The sequence below is a fragment of the Echinops telfairi genome, unplaced genomic scaffold (genome assembly GCF_000313985.2).
Source record: "Echinops telfairi isolate 266 unplaced genomic scaffold, ASM31398v2 ScPeMD7_7458;HRSCAF=8496, whole genome shotgun sequence".
Classification (NCBI taxonomy): domain Eukaryota; kingdom Metazoa; phylum Chordata; class Mammalia; order Afrosoricida; family Tenrecidae; genus Echinops; species Echinops telfairi.
In genome coordinates, this window is record NW_022111358.1 from 38,906,235 (window position 1) to 38,927,549 (window position 21,315).

Sequence of the window (21,315 nt, forward strand, 5' to 3'; positions counted from 1 at the left end):
ACTAGTAAGAGCTGGAAGGAAGGTCAGTGACTCACACCTACCCAGAGGCCTCATGGAAGAAAGGCCTGCTGATTGGCTGCCGAAGGGTCTCACTCCACCTTGAAGAAACGGTGAAGAAGCAGTTCTACTTGCTGCACTTGAGGTCGCCATGACAACACACTATTAGGCAACTGAGTGGGGAGTAGGCAAAGTACAGTCAGTTTGAAGTCAGGCACCTAATTTAGCATTTAGACTATTTGAAATAATCCACACATTCAAATGTGAAACTGAGTTGGGGATATTTTTACCTTGCAGATAGTCTTGAGTGCACAAAAATTCATTGCCATCATGTCAATTCCAACGCACAGCAGCCCTCTTGGGCTAGTCCCTCTGTGTGTCTGAGACTAGCTCTTTACAGGAGTAGAAAGCCTACTCTTTCTCCCGAAAAGCGGCTGGCAGTTTGGAACTTCTCACCTTGTGGTCACTACACCACCAGTGCTCCTGAAGTGTTGTGAATTCTGATAGAGCTTCCTTCACCAGAGGTTAAAATTTAATAATGGCAGCACAATTGTTTTTCTCTAACATCTCATTTTTGCTGAGATTATGAATTCCTAATAAAGGCACAAAGTAATTTGAACCTCCAGCTATCTAAGATCCCTGTTTAGGGAAGGCAGTTAAATCAGGAAAGACCCTTTAAGATTTTACAAAGGCACAAAGTAATTTGAACCCCCCAGAATCTAAGAGTCCCCTTGAAAAACAGAAGGCAGTTTAAGTCAAGAAAACACCCTTTAAGATTTTCGTGCAAGAAGATAACAAGGGAGCCGGTATCAAGGAGTTCAAGAAGAAAGAAAATGGTTTGAAACTAAAAGGAACAAGGGTGGTGTCTCCCTGTTTGGTGGTGGTCACAGTGCGTGCGCCACGCCTTTATGTGCACAGTTGTGCTACTGGGGCAGCGCCTCACATGTTCGTTTTCTATGCATTGTGTGTGTGTCTATTTGAAAAATACAGTAGTCACCTAATGCTACTAATTATCTTGCTTAGACTTCCAAAGGTTAGAATCAAAGCATATATAAGTGCATAGTCTCATCATACGTTTTTTAAGGCTGGATGTGTTAGAGAATGAAGACCTTTTCTATTTCAGAAAGATCAATACAGCAGTGTATTCGCGGTCTATGATGTGATGCCCACAATTTTGCATAAAAACATTCGAATAGTTTCACTAAGAGGGCAAATAGAGACTAAAGGGCCTGCCAGTTCAGAGTAAATATTACTGCCAAATCAGTTTTGGTACTGGGGTTGCAAAAAAGATATTATATTATCCTTTCAGAATGTTAGAATGTATGTAGGGGGGCGGGGGGGTGGAAATACAAGTAAGGGATTGTAGGCCTGATTTGTGTAATCTGCTGTATTTTTAATTTAACAATAAATATTTCATGTTACACTTGCATGAAATATAATTATTTGATCTGCCGTCATAAAAAAAAAAACCCAATTTGTTGTCAGAAAATGAATTTCTAAATCTTGCTTTCTCTTTTTGTACATCACCGTTTGTGTGAATAAGTTCCTGGAAATGGGTCGAGGGCCATTAAAAGCTGTGTAGACGTTGCTGCTTGTGATTTCCCAGAGGTGTGTGTGACTTTGCAGGTTGCCAGGGCGAGTAAGGCAGTTTCTTTGTGGTGTCCCCAGAAGTGGGCTGGATGAGATCATTGATCTTGGGGGGGGGTGCGTGCGTGGGTTGAGGGGTGGGAGGGGGGAAGAGCAGCTGCATTAGATAATACGTTCATCTTCAGGTTATCTTTCTGGCCATCAGTTAGGATAACAGTAATACTGAGGTGAATTTTTGTTTACTTTTGTTGCTGAATTGGTATGGAAGGTGCTGTTTTTCTTAAACAGCCGCCTTGTTCTGAGGTCCTCAGTCACAATGGAGTGGCACCTCAGTTTGCCCCTCGGGTCATTGCAGAAGTATATGCAGAGCCCTTGTTATGTGATCTAGGCTTAGCTCATCATCATGAAAAATGAGCGCTGTTAAAAGCTAAACTCGGTTGACCTGTGGAGGGTGCCGGAGACCTGGTAGAACCTCTGTGTAAGGATTTGAAGCCATTAAAAAATGTGTGTGTGTGTGTGTGTGTGTGTGTGTGTGTGTGTGTGTGTGTGTAAGGAAATAAGTCAGATACCCAAAGTAGCTAAAGTAGCTGAATGGCTTAACTTTTTAGCATATGAATTCTGGGGATTATTTTGTTACTGTTAACATTTGCATACAATTTACTTTAATGGAAAAAACCAGTATGCAAATTTATCTCTATATTACTGTAACTATGTTAGTTATGCCCTCCTGCGTGCACACGCGCCAGCTCGCACCCACACACACAACCCAACTTTGGAAGGAAGTCCTTTAAGTCTTCAAATATACACATTATCAAGAAGATAAGGGGGTGTTTGGTCTGAGGCATGCATATTGTTTTTGCCCAAGAGAGAAGCTCTGACGTGTACACGTTAGTGTACCGAACGGTAATGTGCATTCAGAGTTGTTTTTTAAGTACTTTAAGTGTATACGCTTATTTGGGTGGTATAAACAATCCAGTAAGAAAATCTTGATGTCATTTACCTGTGAGTTCCAGTATTCTTTTTACCTACGATATTGTCCTTCAAGAAATGAGCATAATGTTGACCAATATTGGTGATATATATACACAATATCCACGCAGGTTTGACCACAGTGATTCTTCTGTGCCCTTTTCCTTTCTCTTAAACTCATGGTTGGCCCTGATACTGTACCCCACTGATGCCAGTCACGATGAATTGTGTGCAGTCCCACCACCATGTACACACACACATAGGACCTCCTGCGTGATCCACTCTAAGGCAGCAATTCTCAAAGTGTGGCCCCTGGGGATCCTGAAGCCCATGCCAGGAGGTCTGCACTTGAGAGTGATGCTAAGACGCTGCTACTTCCCCTTTCACTGTGCCGCCATGCCCAGCAGGGTGCAGAGCCCTGGTGAGTGGATGGCTGGGGCGGGCCCTCAGATAGTGCTTTGGACTAGACTGCTGTGTAACTGACTAGTGTTCTGCACTGCCATGCATCTGCAATAAAAACTGGATCCAGCTTCCCTTAACAATGTTCTTGATTAAATAGTCAAAAACAATGTACTGGATTGCAGCCCTTGAGAACAGAGTCTAATGAGAGAATGGGTGAGGCCGCTCAAAGAGTGGGCTCATGGGCCCTTGGGCCTGAATTCACACCTGTGGAGGAGGCTCCAATAGCCAGAGTTTTCACGAAACCCGAAACAACAGCTGACTTACTTGGAAACAGGCAGTTGGCATTTACTTTCTTAGAAAATGAATGAAGTAAGCCTGTTGCTCACTGCTAGGAAGATAGCTGAGAGGGACCATTTCTGGACGGTATCACACACACCCCGCCCCCCAAAAGGAAGTCACTCCGTGAGATGGAGTGACACCGTGGCTGCAACAAAGGGTTTACACGTGGAAACAGTTGCGAGGACCGCGCTGGATGGACCATGCTTCCTATTGTCTTTAGGGAGGATTGCCGTGGGTGTCCGTTCTGCCGTACTGAACACCAACTTGTTTTCAGTGATAACATTTGGGATCTCTACTGAAATTTAAGACTTCGGGAAAACCTTCACTTTGACAGCTTCCCAATCAATGCTCAGGATTTCTGATGGGTGCATAGAGATGTTAATGAAGGTGTTGATTGTTTCCATAAAGAGATGTGTCAAAAAAAATTTTTTTAAACCCAAACAAACAAAAAAAAAGAGATGTGTCAGTGTTTGAGACTTCCAATTATCTATCCAGGTCTAAGCGTTACAGAGTTCAGGGGAGTGAGACCAGAGGTTTTTTTTAATTGGTTAGGCCCCCAAACTTTCAGATTTTACAGTCCGACTGGTCTTTAAGAAACTGCCCCTTTCACGTGATGTAGTAACAGAAGAGCGGTTACGGCTCTCTGAGTAGATTATTACAACACCCCCTCCCAGCTGTATATCTAGGCCAGGCTATAATTTCTCCTCATGCTCCAACCACAACCACCTAGTACGGCACTTTGAGTGGTGAAGCAGCTGTGAAAATCCAACTCCATTCCAGTAAACTGTAGGAAGGGACCTTAGACAGTTCTACAGTTTGTGATGATATGCTATTATCTCTTCCATTTTTCCACCAACTTTTTGAAGCCCCTTTGTACAAAAATAATGATAACATCGTACTGTAAATTATTAACTGATTTTTTTTTAGCTAATGGCTTGAGGCTTAAATTTGTTTTCTAATTAAAAAAAATTTTTGTTTTCTAATTTTACTTTCATTAGTAAAATTAGTAAATATCAATAGCCATAACCTACAAAAAGGAGCCCAAGTGGCACTGAACTACTCACCAGAAGGTTGGTGGTTCAAATCTACCAGCTGCTCTGGGAACTGTGCCCGGCAACCAGCCTTCATAAAGGTCACAGCCTAGCACACCCAGGAGGGCAGTTCTTTTCTGTTCCAGGGGTCGCTGTCAGTTAGTGTGTGTGACACACACACACACACACACACACACACACACGAAACTTGTGAAAAAGCTCTCTGTGATTGATCCTCAAGAGTCTTGGGAATGATGGGGTCCTGAGACCACAAGGTTTGAGGCTGCTGCTTCAAGGCCTGGTGACTCAGCGCAGTGGTTCTGGCCATGACCTGAGGGCCATGCCTCACCCCCACTTACCAGAGCTTGTGGAGTGGAGCAGGCCTGCTGAAGGAACTGGGGGCGCAGCCTCCCGAAGGGGGAGTGCAGTTTGCGGTCAATCCAGTAGGGACCATGAAGAGAGAATTGGGAGGTGGCTCTTCTTCAAGTGGGTCCCCTCCCATCTGCCTGTCCTCTGGTCAGACATGCCCTTTCAGGGAGACCCTTCCAGACCACTGAGTTTTGGGAGTTACCTGGTACACGTAACCTGGAGAAACTGGGGTCTCAGGAGGGCTGGTCCACCAAGGTGAGAATACCTCTAGGAGACACCCGGCAGGAGGGGGGGCAGGGGCTGCGTTAGCCAGATGCTTCCCCACATCTAGCAAGCTAGGCAGGGCTAGCTCCTTTCTGCTTTGTCCCTAGTCTGCAGACAGTCGCCATTACTGTCTCTGCAGTCAGCGTGCCCGAGAGAAAACCGGACAAAGACGGATGCCTCTTCAGCTTAGGTCACAGCCTCGCCAGTTTGTCTCCCACCAGTGTCGCTCTGTCACAGCACAGCGCTGTGCGGGCGGACAAGCATGTGCGGAGACTGTCACGGGGCAGCCCTTTTGAACTAGGTTTTCCAGATTCAGCATTTCAAGGCCAAGGCAGAGTTTTTATATGTTTGCAAAAGAATTCACTCTTTAGTCTGAGATCGGTGACTAAGCAAATCTGTTTGGACTAAGTAGTCAACCAGACAGTCTTAATATAAACTGTTGTCAAAAAGTTCGCCTACTTCTAAGCCCTCACATCTATTCATTGTCTTGTTTTGTTTTTAGGGTGAATCCGTAAAATATTTCCTGGATAACTTGGATAAGCTTGGAGAACAAGTAAGTGTTTTTAACGGAATGTTTATGTGGATGGCTATTTACAAGCAGTTACAGGATAGTGATGTCTTTATGGTAGGGCACCTTGTCAGTATTTGGGAAAATAGCCTATTATTACGCTTTTAGGAGTTTTTGTTGTTATTTTCTTTTTCAGACTGATCAGTAGCTAAAGGTATTGAATGACCCCAAACCCCTCAAATGAAAAGCTCTTTTTCGGTTCCCATTAGAGTGGGCTCTCTAATGCTCAGGCTGCTGTATGCCCACAGGAATACCCACCTTCTCTGTCCTCCTTCAAGGCCCTCCTTCTCTCCCCAAACATGGAAACAGCGCAGTGGCATGGGGGAGGCCACACTCGACCTCAGCATTTTCCAGGGCGGTGCCCTTTGTGCTGTAGGAAGGCTGGCTGGGTTAAAAAAATAAAAATCAATACGCATCCCAGTACAATGTTTTCCATATTGTTGCATAAAAAAAGTTTGTGGGAAAATGGGATGACAAGATCTTGGGATTTTAAGACCCTCCCCTCCTTATGGCTTAGTAGAAGACGGGACTTACTCTCGTCCTGGGCCGAGCTACCCTGCGAAAATGCTGGAAAGCCACTGCCCTCCAGCAGGGTGTGAGCCACTCCCCTACCCCAGTGGTGTCCGCCTCCCCTCCAAGCAAACTCCTCTTCCAGATTCTAGCACGGCCACCTAACCGTTTCAATATGGGCTTGGACTGTAAACACTTAGACAATCAGAACTCAGTGGGGAAGCACAGGGTGAAGCCCACTGCAAGTAGGAATGCTGAGTCCTGGTGTGGCTCAGACGGGGGGAAGGGTCTTCTGGTTGCTGTCCCATGTTAAGGTTTGCTCGGTCTCTGCCCCTCTCCCAACCAGTGTCTGTGTTTCTTAGCCTCAGCTGCCCACATCCCCGTTGAGCTCTCTATCTGGTTTTGCTCAGTAGGTCAGTAAAACTTGGTTTGAAGGCCTGTTTCATTAGCATGTTTCCATCTGGTCAGAATCTAAACCTTCAAAAGTAGACAGAGGCCAAGTGGATGGACGTCTTTTAACAGAGCAACTCTAATTCTCTAGGAGTGGTTTCAATGTTCTGATGTGAATCGGGCCAATTTGACCTTCTCTTCTCAGTTTCCCTCCTCAGGGAGACCACCTCTGAGCGCCCCATTCCAAGCAGGTCCTCACAGCCGTGTCCTCAGCCCTGGCCTCTGCCTTCCTTGCACTTAGTGAGCATCCGGGTTGTGGCTTCAGTTTAGGCCTACTGGTCTTTGACCCACTTCTCTCCGTGAGGGCTCCACCTCCCCAGTGGGACAGTGCCTGGCATGCCGTGCTGCAGCCGCTCCGCAAAGAGTTGTGACCCTGATGCCTCTGTGCAGGCCACCTACAGTCAACCCACTGAGACCCAAGACCGCCCTGTACCCAGAGGGACAGGCAGGGTGGAGCAGGGAGACTGGATCAGAGGAAACAGCACACATAGAATGGGAAGGAAGAGGATGCTGACACACATTCCCCCAACAGTTTGTGTTCAGACTGTTCGATGGGGGCTTACATGCTGTGGAAACTTTCACCTAAACACAATCAAAGATTTAAGTGAAAAAAACAAAGTCCCCGAAGAGTTCCTATAAGCCTTTCACTCAGTTTCTCTAAAATGCAGCATCTTTTGTAATTATAACACAAGAATCAAAGCTAATAAACTAACTTTGATATCCCACCTCACCCCCCATAAATCTATAGCTTCTGAATGCGTGCCAGGCCAACTCCAGCCTATTCCCTGTAGCTGCATAGAGTACTGTGTTGAGAACAAACCTGAGGCCACACACCTGGAGGAAACCAGTAGAGGAGGGAAAACACACCTGCGTTTGAGTTTCTGGTTGGGGAAGAGGTTTTAGCGCTGGACTCCGAAACAAAAGATAGGCAGTTCGAACCCTCCAAGAGATACCTTGGAAGAAATGCTTGGGAATCTGTTTCGAAAATGTTGCAGACTTAACCCTGTGGAAGGTAGTTCTTGGCACTCATGGGATTGCTGTGAATTGGAATCTATTCAGTGGCAACCAGTTTGGTCTGGTCTGGTTTGATGGTACCCTATTTCCCTGAAAGTAAGACATCCCCAGAAAATAAGAGCTACTTGCAGTTTTGCCTCTCACTGAAATATAAGGCATCCCCCTGAAAATAAGGCCCCCCAAAGCTACCGTACCTCTGGACCATAGCAGCGGGCGCCGCACAGCTCACTGTTGGCTGCAGCGCAGCTGGGGCAGACAGGAAGTGTGAAATCTCTTTTAATAAAACAGTAAATGTGTACTGTATTCTTCTTCATGGAAAAATAAGACATCTCCGGAAAATAAGACCTAGCGCATCTTTGGAAACAAAAATTAATATAAGACCCTGTCTTATTTTCGGGGAAACGGTACACAATTGCCCTCATTTTGTGCATCTCAGATGAGTACGGAGTACAGGCATGGTGTCTCCGTCTCTCTCTCTCTCTCTCAAGCAGCCGGGCCGCTGAACCAGAAGACCCTCCGGGAGAACTGAGCAAGGGTCAAGGACATGGACTCTAGCCACACTTCTGGGGTCATTCCCAGTTCTGTCATGGACAGTTCTCTGCCACCGCTTTGTTGTTATAAATCATAAGGGTCAGTAAGAGAACTACATTCCAAGAGATATTGGTCAGTTAGATGAACTACATCTGTGAGAGATGTTAAAGATGCAGCCTTGCACATAGTAGATGCTCAGTGTTAGCTGTTTGGGTCTTTGATGCATACCTTTAAGGATCACAGACTATTCAAACAAAACTGATATATGAAAAATGAGCAATGGTTCCTTGAATATAAAACCAGTTTGTACTGCAAAGAGCCAGTTGGAGCAAGTTGATGTGCAGGGACGGGTGAGGAAGAAATTGGGTTTCCTTCTTGACTTTGTTGCACTTGAATGCAAGTAGGCTGTCGGGTGCAAACAGCTGGTGAGCATTTAAAAATGAGACTCAAATGAACTTTGACCTGTGACTCCAGCCTTTTCAGTGGAGGTGGGAGTCATGGTAGATGCAGTATAGGGATGTTTGTGGACACAGCTCCTCGACACTTGACTTCATTCATTCCTCAGTTGATCCCTGCATGTTGTTGTCCATATTTTACAAGTGAGGAATGGTAGAGGTGGGGGGCACGACCAGGTGAATTGCCAGAGTCACACAACCATGAACTAGGCTGTGGTGAGCTGGCTCTTGAGTCGATGCTGCCAAGCACTGCACTGTGCTTGTGAAGCCACGGAGAACTTCTTGATTCAAGAACTCTCTTCTCCCCGCTAGCCCTCCCCCAATATCGAATTGCTGTTGTTAGCTGTCAGTGAGTCAGCTCCAGCTCTTAGCAGTTGTGTCCTGCCCTGCACCATCCTCACTCTTGTTACGTGGAAGCTCATTGTGGCAGCCTTCATTGTCGGTCTGTCTCACTAAAGGCCGCCTTCTTTCTTGCCGGCCCTCTCCCAAGCATGACGTCCTTTTTAAGGAGCTAATCTTTCTAGATACCATGCCCGAAACACATAAGATGAAGTCTTTGCCATCCTCACCACTAAGGAGCCTCTGGCTGCACTTCTTTGGAGTCAGATTTGTGTACTCTTTTGTCAGTCACGCCGTTGAATTTTCTTGGCCAGCACCATCACTCATCACATGCATACGAGGTGACTGAAAATACCTTAGTTGGATCAGACCACAGCATAGACCTCAAAGTGACATCTTTGCTGTTTAACACTTTAATGAGCTCTCGTGCAGCAGATTCTCCCAAGAGAACATGCCATCTGACTTCTCAACTGCTCCCTCGAGGAGCATTAGTTGTGGATCCAGGCACGACAGAATCCTGGACAGCTTTGGTCTTTTCTCTGCTCTCTGTTCAGCAGGCTGTTTCTCCAGGTCCAGTTGTGAGGGCTCGGTTTTCCTGTGTGTTGAGTTGTAATCCATACAGAAGACTGCAGTCCTCTTCCCGCAGCAAGGGCTTCCAGGCTGCTTAGCTTTCCGCAGCAGGGGGATGATATATGCGTGTGACGGTTGTTAATGAGCCTTTCTCCAGTCTCGATGCCTTGCTTGTCTTCCTACAGCCCAGTTTGTGGGGTTCATGGCTCAGCGCAGTACAGAGCTAGTACCGGGAAAGAAATCCTGGTGCTGGCGTGCTTGGGAAGCAGGCAGCACACGTGCACCACACGACAGTACCACCCGCCTAGGAAGCAGCTTGTCTGGGAGTGTCGGTGTCATTGAAATGTTCATAACCTTTGTCTCTGTCATCTCATTCCTGGTAAGTTAGTCTCGGGAAATAGTCCAGAAGAAGGGAAATATCACGTGCAGTAGAGCTGGAATGACAGCAAAGAATTGGGAGCAAACGCAGTCGTAGTATTAGAAAGACATTGGGCTGAGAAGAAAGAACTGATTATATTGCACACAGAAGGGTGCTGGGGGTGCGGGGTGGTGGTGGTAGCAAACACCTTCCATTTGTTCAGAACCTTACAGTTCACTGGTCCCCAGAGAAAGGGGCCTGCTTGATTTTCCTAACCCCACACCAACACAGGCTGGCCAGGTGTGGTCACCACCATTTCACAAGCAAAGCCCTGGCATTTAGTGCCAGTGACTGACTGGCTGACTTGTAAGCTTTGGGCTCAGCCAATGAGAATGCTGTGCCCCAGAGTCAAACCCAGGAAGTGTGCCCTGAAGTGAGTCTGGTTCCTGGGTTGCGGGGGAAGAACGGTTCCCACGCGGGATACAGCAGCGTGAAGACTCGAAGGGCCCTAGTCATGGGGATGAGCGAGGCCACTGGAAAGGCACTCAGTCTGGGTCTGAGAGAGGCCCGGCAGAACTTTGAACTGGGGCCACGAAGCAGGTACGGAAAAGGGTGACTGCTCCTGTGACTAGTGAGGAGACACTGCTGCTGAGGTGAGAGGAGGGAGAGGTAAAGTGTAGTCTTGAAGGCAGAGGTGGACATAGAGCAGGGGGTCAGTGAGACAGCGGAGGGACGGATTAGACTCAAATTCGACTGGTATTGCAGGAGTGAGAAAAATCGCAGGTGCTGGACATTGGTGTGAATTTCTTAACTAGCTTTGTGTGCATTTGTTTCATCTACCTTAGCATTTTATGGTCACGATGTGTGTGTGTGTGTTAGGTCCGGTTGACTAGAGAAACAAATCCAGAGACACTTGTGTGTAAGAGAGCTTTATATCAAAGAGCTGTATATTGAGCAAACATCCCAGCCCAGTCCAGGCCAAGTCCATATGTCCCATACTAGTCCATAAATTCCTCTTCAGACTCATGCAGCACATGCGCTGGTGCTGGTCTCCACGTGGCTTCTACAGCTCCAGAGCTCTGGCTGCCATCAGCGTGGCTCCATGTGGCTTGGCAGCAGGAATGTGAAGGCAGAGTGTGTGCGTCCCGCCTTCAGAGAGGAAGTTCCCAGAATCCTCATGCTAAGGCCATGCCCACAAGGTGCCATCATCAGGCTGTGACCCGTTGACAGACTAGAATCCACCCTTCACTCTTAATAACCTCAAGTTGACGCGAGATTCTGTAACGACCACACAATGGTAGTAATAGTATTGCTGCTTTAACGTTATCAGGAACTGTTAAGAAAAGCATCTTGGGGATACCCATTCACTAGACTCCTGGACCAGTCGTAGTCCATTCAAGCCTCCCACACTCCCTTCTCCGTGGCAGAGAATAAGCTCCTGTTTGTCTTTTCTAGGACTACATTCCATCCCAGCAAGACATCCTGCTCGCCAGAAGACCCACCAAAGGCATTCACGAGTACGACTTTGAAATTAAAAATGTTCCTTTCAAGATGGTTGATGTCGGGGGGCAGAGATCGGAGCGGAAGCGGTGGTTTGAGTGCTTTGACAGCGTGACGTCCATCCTGTTCCTCGTGTCCTCGAGTGAGTTCGACCAGGTGCTCATGGAAGACCGCCTCACCAACCGCCTCACGGAGTCGCTGAACATTTTTGAAACCATTGTCAATAACCGAGTCTTCAGCAACGTCTCCATAATTCTTTTCTTAAACAAGACAGACTTATTGGAGGAGAAAGTGCAGCTGGTGAGCATCAAAGACTACTTCGTAGAGTTTGAAGGGGACCCGCACTGCCTCAGAGACGTCCAAAAGTTCCTGGTGGAGTGCTTCCGGAATAAGCGCCGGGACCAGCAGCAGAAGCCTCTCTACCACCACTTCACCACGGCCATCAACACAGAGAACATCCGCCTGGTTTTCCGGGATGTGAAGGATACGATTCTTCATGACAACCTCAAGCAGCTCATGCTGCAGTGATGTACACACAGACTTGCTAGTTGACACCCCATTGTGTTTCCATCGTCTTTGGTTTGGTTTGTTGTTTTTTAAATAGCAGTTTACAACAGGAATTAGAGAAACCTTGATTCTATGTTTAGCTTCTGGGAAGTCTTGGTCCCTCTTGGTGTGGCATTGCGTTTGGGGCTGCAAGCTGCTGGCTGATGCCCTGTCAATTCTGCCAAAGGTCGGGATGACTTCCATTTGAGTCTGGTTGTGCTGCCTTGGGGGGCCTCGGGCTACGTGCCCACCGCCTTTCCAGCAGAGGCCTCCTATGGTGCCAAGCAGAAAAGGTATCTCCACTCCTTCCACGCCTGTCAGGATGAGGTGGTGGACAAGCAGAATGAGGAAGGTGGCTGTGGTCTGCCATACACACAGGAGTGGCCCTCTGCAGGGAGGGCCCTGGCTGCAGTTTGGCCCAAGGAACACCCGCATGTAGGTTTACATTGCTGGCGCCTTCGTGGTTGAATCTCTCAGCAGCGATTGTGTTTGGCAATGTCTGTGGTTTCTGACATTGTTTACATGAGGGTTTCTGGTCTGATGCTGATGAAGAGTTCACACATGGTACGGGGCCGAGAAGCCAAGCAAATGCCATACAGAGTGTTGGGAGCCAACGTAGCGCACACCCGACAACTCACGTTTGGCCCGTTCAGTTACCCTGTCGCTAATGTGCCATACCTTGTAACCTGCTGGCCACAGCAGCAACTGAGAACTGCCCGTGACTTGATGAGCCGAGCCTTCTGCCTCAACGTACCCGTTCCAGAATACCGTGTGTCTTATGCTCAGGCTCAGGCAGGTGGGGCCTTTACTGTTTCGAATTGCGCTGTCACCGTTTTCTTTCCCTGCCACCCCTCCGGACTGTGGCGCCCTCGGGTTTTCTCTTTCCGTGGAGCTTCCTGTGGGGCCGTGCAGGCGGCATTACTCGTAGCCGCTCTTGCTGTCTCCAAAAGACACAACCTGTGGAGGGCCTGTCGATGAAGTGCTGCTCTGGGGAGGCATGGGGAAACATCTGAAGGGTCCTTCCAGGGATAAGGAGTCATTTTTGTTGTTGCTCACACCTCAAGTGGATGCCATCTGAATTCCCTCCCCGATGTCCCGAGATAGAGCGTGCCTGTGAAGCAGCTGGGCTTCATGTCTGGCGGCAGACACGTTTGAGTGGACTCAAACCATGTGAGCGGCTGATTGGCAGCAGGGAAAAGTCTGGGCTCATAGGTTGGCACTCGAGTCCAAGCAGGATTCAGAGAGACAGGTGTTCACGGCGGGTGAGTGTGAAGAGCCTGACAGCGTTCTTCCTCTTCCTGAAAATTGTGATTATGACTGTGATACTGTCCTACTGCCAGGTCTCAGGGATTCCACTGGTGAGAAGACTGTGGTGAGGGGGAGGTTCCCTGATGGGCATGAGGGTGGGGCACCGAGGTGAGCTAACCAAGGGTGGCAGGCCTCAGCACCGCCTCCATAGACTAGTAACTTCCAGTGTGTCCTGCCTGCGTGAGACACAAGTTACAAACATGCAGCCCACGCCGCACTGCGGTATACAAAGTGTAGTTTGCACATTTGAGTAATCGAGTGCTTCTTGCCAAAAGGAAGTCCTGGTTGAAATTCCCATGGTTAGTATCACTGGCATACTAAAGACCATCTCTGAGGATGTGCCCCGTAACATTGGGCCTTTCGATGGGAACTCCAAGTCTAAGTTTAACCAGCAGTTACACTGACCTGTCAAACATCATTTCGACCCCAGTAAAGGCTAAAGCAAGTTCCCTATAGAAAGAGGAAATGGAGTCTCATGAAAATTACACTTAATATCACCAATAGGAACCAGGAACCACTGCCATGTTCTCCAATTTGACTGCCGTCAGCAACATCCAGCACCAGACTGAGAGGGGCTGGTAATTAATTGGTGTTTGCTAGCCTCTTCCTTGCTGTGTAGGAGCCCTGGGGCCATAGTGGTCATGCATTGGGCTGCGACCTTCAAGGACAGCAGTTCGAAACCACCAAGCTACCCTCTTTGGGAGAAAGATGAGGCTTTCTACTCCTGTAAAGAGTTACAGTCTGGAAACCCACACAGACCATACTACTCTGTCTCCTAGGGTGGCTGCGAGTCAGAAATGACTCCGTGGCGGCAAGGTTTTGGTCCTTGATGGATACGACATCTCAGTCAATATTCTTCTGAAAGAAATTATATGGAGGCAGTGTGGTTTGTGCCAGGCTTGTATAGATACCCAGTAGAGCAGTGAGATTCCATGGGAAGAATTCAGACCATGTTTCTGATATACGTATTTTTAGAACAGTTGAAAGGAATCTGATGCCTAGAGCTTGGATACCGGCTCCTTTGAAAGACCGCTCTCTGGAGGAGGAGGTGGAATGGAGGTGGAGTTAGGAAAGGGTACTTGTCAGCCTCGCTTTGCCAGCCCCCCAGTCCCCTGCCCCCATTTCTAGAAAAGTAATAGAAATATAATGTTCTTTTGGTGTGAGCAATTTTTCTAACGTTTCATGGTTCTGTTCTGGAATCAACTGTGCCTAATTCCATATGACATTCTGTTCTTAACACCTGTAGGCTTTCCCTTCCCTTTGAATTCTCAAGAAATACCACCCAAGTGTCTGCACTGACCTTGAAGAAGTTCATACCATACAGTTGCCTTACAAATCAGCAACACAAACCCAGGGCTTGGCTTTTTGTTTAAGGGGAAAAGTATTGTCCAAAGTTTTCTGGAGATCTAAATAATTCAAGGTATGTATCTGCCACTGAACTACGCTCTTTGGTAGCCTGCCCTGTTGCACTCTGCTGATGTAAACTGCAGGCTCCGTTACCGGTACTGCCGGGAAAGGGCCCTGGAGAGACGGAGAGCGGCTGCGTGTGGAGGAGTGACGCGGCTCTGCCAGTTTCTGCTTTGTTCCCAGTCGCTCTGCAGGCTAATCCCCGAAGTGCAGTTCAGTTGCCCGGCGGGGTTTGCTGTGAGGTAGAACAATGTAAAACGACCAAGTATTGATTTAAAGGTGATCAAAATCCCATGACCCTGTAGTTCTTTTTGTTAGCAAGAATGGGTAATTCAACCTTACCTCTCAGTGTCTACCCAGATACTTGTATTCATACTTTGGATAAGACGCGTGTTCAGCATTAATTCACATAATCCGGTTATGCCTTATTTATATGCTTTTATGTCCCAAAACCCAAGTCCTCTTTTAAGGAGCCCTCAAATTGGTGCTTGCATGGCAGAATAATCGCATTGGAAGCAGGCTTCTCTCCACTGCAGCGGGTAGCCCTGTTCTTTCTGCATATGTACCAAGAAGGCTATTAATCAGTGTTAACTCTGAATTTCCTGTTGGACTCCATGAAGTAATTAACCATACCTGAACAGCCCAGGCTGCCGTTTGTAACCAGCTCACTAATAAATCTAGAGAAAGCCATTCTGTTCCCTTTCATTGCTTCCACGCTGACCCGAGGGATCCCCAAGAGAAAGGCTGTGCTGGCTTTCTTACCCCTTGGAAAGCTGCCTTCGGACTGGCTGCCTGGGCCCCTCCTTCCTGCCATTTTCAACCTCTTCACTTACAGATGGTCCACCCCTGCATAATGCTGCTTGACTGAAAGTACTGAGATAGTATCGTGCTTTAAATGATAAGGATACAGGCTGGCCTCCCAATCGCGCCCCCATGAGGACCAGAGCGATTGTATGCGAGTAGCTGTGCTCTGTGTCTTCCTCTCCTAGAGAAAGCAGACGACCGGGGACGCACCCATTGTGTTATGGTACGAGGTTAGGACTCAATGAATCAGGACTGAAGGTCCAAGGGTCAGTCTACATCCAAACCTGGTAAACAAGATGGCCTGGGCCGCTGTCTCAGGTACCATCAAGCAGACAGAGGTTAGCCTGGGGGCCACAACCGCCAGTAACATCATTTGAAGGGCCGATGTTTGTGCCACTGGGATTCCTGTGACTACCTGGATGTGAGGGGAACGTTGAAACGCGTTGACCTTGTGGCCAGCAAGCCTCACCTTTTGAGTTCAGATACCAGAATTTTCCAGGAGCTTGGATTGTTTTCAACGTACTCCTAAGATGGCGTTTCCAGGGCTGGTAGAGATTTTGTAACTAGCCCGAAGGGTTCTGGCATTCCCGGCCTGGGAACTGCTCCTGACTCCAACTGTGACTTCGCTTGTCTCTAGAAAGCGTGTTTATTTCCTTTCTTGCCATTATAAGGAATGACCTTGCCCTCAGTCGTGCCTGCTTGATGGTACTGAGAGAAAAGGGAGGGGCCAAGCAGGCATTCATTCTGGGGAAGAAGGGGAGGGCTGCCAAAAGGCCCATGGGAACATGGGACTGAAAAGAGAATGGAATTTCGCCAGGAGCATTTCAAAGCCCCTCTGGTCTGCAACCAGCCACACCACTTACCTTTCCTTTACCTCTTACTTGAAAGCAGAAATCGCAAAAAATGTTTGAATGGCTTTTCTCTGCTCCTTCGCTGTGGTGAGAGCTCGTTTACCACAAGAAGCCTTATCAGAAAACGTCTGTCACAGCCTCATACTGTCCCTAACAGCGCAGGAATTGTACTCACTGTATACAAGCATTGGGTTAGGAGTTTTCCTTTAATGCCTATCTTTATAACTTTCCAGGAACCAAGCACATTATCGGATACTGTAAATTTCTTTTCTGTTAGTGCTTTTAGTTCACGATTGGCAATAAATTATTTCTAAAGGAAGTCTAACAGTGGAAAGATGGTTGGATTTCACAAAACCCAAGTTCCTTGTTCATGAAGGCTTTTGTATATATTTTGTCTCTTGCTATTAATATTTGCTTTGTAAAAATTTACATTTAATAAACATTTATAAACTACTCAGTACGATGACATTTTTTAACATACCAGTTGGATAATGGGTCCATGTAAAGTAGATAGTTGGAAACCGTGGAAGCAAAAAATAAAAACGACGCTCATCTAGGCCCAGAAATGTGTCTCAGCGCCGTCGCTGCCCGACAGTCATGAACTTGCCCTCACTAAAGATGGACATGTGGGCCTCTGCCAAGAAATTTCACAAGACATGTCATCTGTTTTGACGTGGGAAAAGGAATGGGGGAACCATTTGTCCTCCCCCCTCTGCTCCTCTTAGAATTGCTGCTGCCGCTGCCTTGGCGCATCCTTACTCGCTTCATCCCGCCTGCAGGAATAAAGCCATTCCATCCCTTGTCACTGCATGCAGTGTTCACAGAACGGTGGCCATGCGCTAGCTCGTCATTTCAACTCGACAGACTGCAGAGATGGTACGCTTGCCAGTACTCCACACCCCTTTATAACAGTCCCTCCTATCAACTCTTGAATTCGCGTGGTCAGAACGCACTGCCATTGAGTCAGTTCCGACTCATGTCGACCCTGCAGGACAGACTGGAGCTGCCCCTATGGGGTTCCCAGACAGTACGTTTTTACAGGAGTGGACAGTCTCCTCTGTCTACCACAGAACGGCAGGAGGTTTTGAACTCGCTTTGAGGTTAGAAGCCCAACACGTAACTACTGTGGCACAAGGGTTCCTGATGCTGTCCATTTGCCGCAATGGGGCCAGAGAGTCCCCGCTTTATTCAGGTTCCTTAGCTGGGCCCCTCTGGGACCCCACATCCTGTCAAGGAATCTCAAGCCCTCGCCAGACTTCTTAGGCCCCTCACCTGTGACAGTTTCTCAGCCTGCCAGTGACCGTTTAAAGAACACTGGCCTGATGCCCGCGTTGAGAGAGGGTGTTTTTCTGGTGATCCGACAGGTTGGGGGCACGTGAGACCTCAGCGCTAATGTACAGCCACCAGCAGAGCATGTCGACCCCACCTCTTCCCGTAAGGGAGCTAGCAGGTCTGTGCCTTACCTGCCACACATGTACACACACACACACACACACACACACACACGAGGGACATCCAGCGGCTTAATGCAAAAGGGAACTGAAAGAGAAATGCGATCTTTTCCATGAATTTTTGGGAGCCCCTTCATATACTGGCTTACAAAGCCAGGGGAGGGTCCTGGGGCCAGCAGGCTCCATGCTGAGCCACAGCCAAGCTCTGGCAGAAGCCTATTCAGAATGACGTTTACTGCTGCCCACAGGAAAAAAATTGGTCAGCAAAGGTTTTAAGGAGAGACCAAGATTCTTTTAGGCTATGGCCCCAATGGTTAAGTGCTGCACTACTAAACCAACAGGTGGGCAGTTCAAAGTCACCCTCACCCCCAGAGAGGGCGCCTCGGAAGACAAACCTGGCAGTTCATCTAGTCTTCCCACAAGAAGCCCGACCTCAAAGTCCGATGAGAGCGAGTTTTACTTCTCAGGGTTGGTGGCCATGAGGTGGGCTCAGTAGGACAGCACCCAAGCAAGAGCATTTGAATCCCCCAAACCAAGAAGCCTCTTAAAAAATATGTTGTTGTGGAAGAAGCACGCCAGCCTGTGCAATCATGAGGTGTCGATAGAATCGAGTAACATGCATCAGAAGAGCTCGAAACAAAAAACCCATATTGTTGAGATCAAGGGGGGTTTGAGCAGAGACCCAAAACCCCATGGGAGGCTCACAGGGAAGGGATGAGTCAACCAGGGCACACAGGATAGCACCAATAAAACACACAGTATTATTCTGGTTCCTTGAGGCTTCCTCGCCCCACTATCGTGACCCCAGTCCTGCCTTTTACTGCAGTCTAGACTGGAGCATGTGCACAGGTACAGATAAGAGCTCAAGACACAGAATCCAGGAACAGGAATGGGAGCAGCGATGCAGGAGGGTTGGGTGAAGGTGGGGAGAGGAGGGGGAGCTGATCGCCAGGATGGACACGTAATCACCCCACCCCGAGGGAGGGGAACAACAGAAACCGTGGGGGTTGGCGTAACAGTGGTCAGTGTAAGATAGGAAAGTAATTTATAATTTATCAAGGGGTCATGAGGGGTGAGGGAGGGAAAAAAGATGAGTTGATACAAAGGGTTCAATAGAAAGCAAAAGCTTAGAAAATAATGACGACAACATATGTATAAATATGCTTGATGCAATTGATGTATGGATTTTTATAAGAGCCCCCAATACAATTATCTTTAAATTTTAAAAAATGTGTTGGGTTTATTTTTCTTACGTTAGTGAAAAAGAGGAAAGCCTGCCACAAGATAGATCACCTTCGTGGCTGCAACCACTCAGAGCGATGGCGAGGCGGGCCCAGGCCCAGGCGGTGTTCCGTTCTGTTGTCCACAGGGTGGATGGGGTCGGCACCGACGCTCTGGCACCCAGCAACCAGTGCAGCGATGAGCTGGAACTGACTTGAAGACAGCCAGCCTCCTGGATGGAAACACGGGTCTGTTCATTCTAAGAGGAAATAGGCCAAACTATTGTCTAGCAAGTTGTTCTGGCACGGCCCTGCGATGGTTGGCAGAGGCCACTGCCTGCCTGTCGTGTGTGTGTGTGTGTGTGTGTGTGTGTGTGTGTGTGTGTGTTTAGAGAAAGAGATTGATTCATTGATCTGTTCGACCCGAGGTTGGCTTGGGGGAGGGAGATTCTGCAGAGCCTCAAGAACACGAAGACCGGGGCCCATGGCGTAGCAGGGCCCCTGGAAGATGGGCTGCGTTTGCCAGTGCCGCTGCCTGCCACAAGAGTTCCTTTCTCTCCAGCCAGCCGTGGAGCCAAACCAGCTCTTCACAGCAGCTGTGTGAAGTGCCCCTCGTTGCCACAAGAATACTGAGTGGTGTCATGTCCAGAATGAACATTTACCCTGAGAATGCTGAGTGGTGTCGTCGTGTCCAGAATGAACATTTACCCCGAGGGGAAGAGGCGGTTGCAGGTTCTGCCACCAGGGAAGGTGCACACACGCTAGGGAAACAGAGGCAGTGACGCCTGCCTTGGCACTGAACTCCAAGGCAGCTAGCCGCCCAACTCGTAACCAGTACGCCACAGTGTAAACGGAGAATCCCTTCCGCCTAGGGGTGGATGGCCAGCCCTGAGGGGATAAAGAGGGTTTATCCCTATAGAACTAGCAGGGCTATTCGAGACAGCCTAAGGCCTTTCTTAAGTGACATCGTGGTTATTCTTTGGGCTCCTCACCACAAGGTCAGCAGTCCAAAACCCACTAGCTGCTACTTGAGAAAAAGATACGGCTTTCTACTCCCTAAGGAGTGACAGTCTCAGAAACCCACAGGGGCAGTTCTACCCTGTCCTTTAGGGTCAGTGTGAATCAGAAACAACTCAATAGCAATGAGCTGGATTTATTTATTTATCTATTGAAAGCCTTCCTTAATGCACATGACACAGAATAGAGCTCATATCTCCTTGCTTGGTCATAAGGCATTCAGGGGCTTGTCCCAAGTCCCCATACCAGCCAGCCTCCCCTCCCAGCTTCCTTCCCCCCAACAAAATCCCCAGTTGCTGTGGAATCAATACTGACGCATGCTTGCCCCCCAACCTCCCCAAACCATGTCAGAGCTGCTCTCCTTCGCAGGGTCTTCCATGGTTGAGTCTTTGGAACTAGATATCCAGGCCTTTCTTCAGAGACACTTACGGTGGGACTCAAACCTCCAGCCTTTACATTATCCACTGAGTGTGTCATGTTCCCCCAAGACTCTTCCCACTGGCCTTCCATGCCTCTGGCTCTCTAAGGAGAGAATATCAGATACTTCTGTGATTTGGTGGATACAAACATGGGCTTTGTATAATTCAGGATAGTCCCCCTTGTTACGATCCTTCACTTAATCACATCTGCAAAGACCCTCCACTCCTCCCCGCCCCCGGCAGGTCCCTTTGGGGGACCGCTTTTTAGCTATCACAGACTGATGAAGGGACTGTCCTGGGCGCTGGGAATGAGACCCTCCACTGTCTGGTTGCTCCCGAGACGGACATCCTCACCGCCGCTCTTCCCTACACCACACACAGCCTCTTTCTTCCAAGCTCTGACTTCCTGTTTCTGCCCACAGTCCACATCATTCTCTCCATAACCCTGCTCAGAGCCATCTGTGACCTTCAAACTCCTTCCCTATCCTGACGCTACCCCACCCACACTTCCTATTAATCACCAGCCACCCTCGCAGAAGGGGGACTTTGTCCAGCACCTTCACTCACAGAGATGGAGCTGGGGCCCTCAGGAGAGGCGGGAACTTGGCCGCGTCCCAGGGGGATTCCATGGCCAGGCTGGTAACATTCTTCTGAGGATACTGCTCCTTTCACCCTTGATCTCCATCCTGCGGTCCCCTCGATGGCCCTGTCCTCATCTCCCCTCACTGGCCTCTGACCGGCCTATCCAACCCACAGCCCTCTCACCCTCTCACTGCCCTCACTTCTGTTGTTAGCTGCTCACCAGTTGCCCCCCACCACATCTGTCCCCCTCACCCCACCAACTCATGGTTAGCCCGTGTACTACAGGAGAGAAGGCTGCCCAGTCCAGCTCCACTTTTGTGTTGTGTTATGGATCGGACTATTGGGAGCCATAGAGGAGCCCTGCTGGTGTAGTGGTTACGCATCGGCTGCGATCTTCAAAGTCAGCAGTTTGAAACCATCAGCCACTCCTCGGGAGAGACGGGAGGCTGTCTACTTC

At 48.5% G+C, this 21,315-nt stretch overlaps 1 protein-coding gene across 1 annotated transcript in view; it reads left to right on the forward strand.

Moving 5' to 3' along the window:
• Nucleotides 1-11,989, forward strand: part of GNA13 (G protein subunit alpha 13) — a 44,039-nt gene extending 32,050 nt beyond the window's left edge. The window contains exons 2-3 of the mRNA XM_004709178.2: nt 5,461-5,511; nt 11,209-11,989. Of these exons, the coding sequence (XP_004709235.1) occupies nt 5,461-5,511; nt 11,209-11,781 (624 nt within the window). The 3' untranslated portion in view covers nt 11,782-11,989. The remainder of the gene's footprint in view (nt 1-5,460; nt 5,512-11,208) is intronic.
• Nucleotides 11,990-21,315: the final 9,326 nt, after the last annotated feature.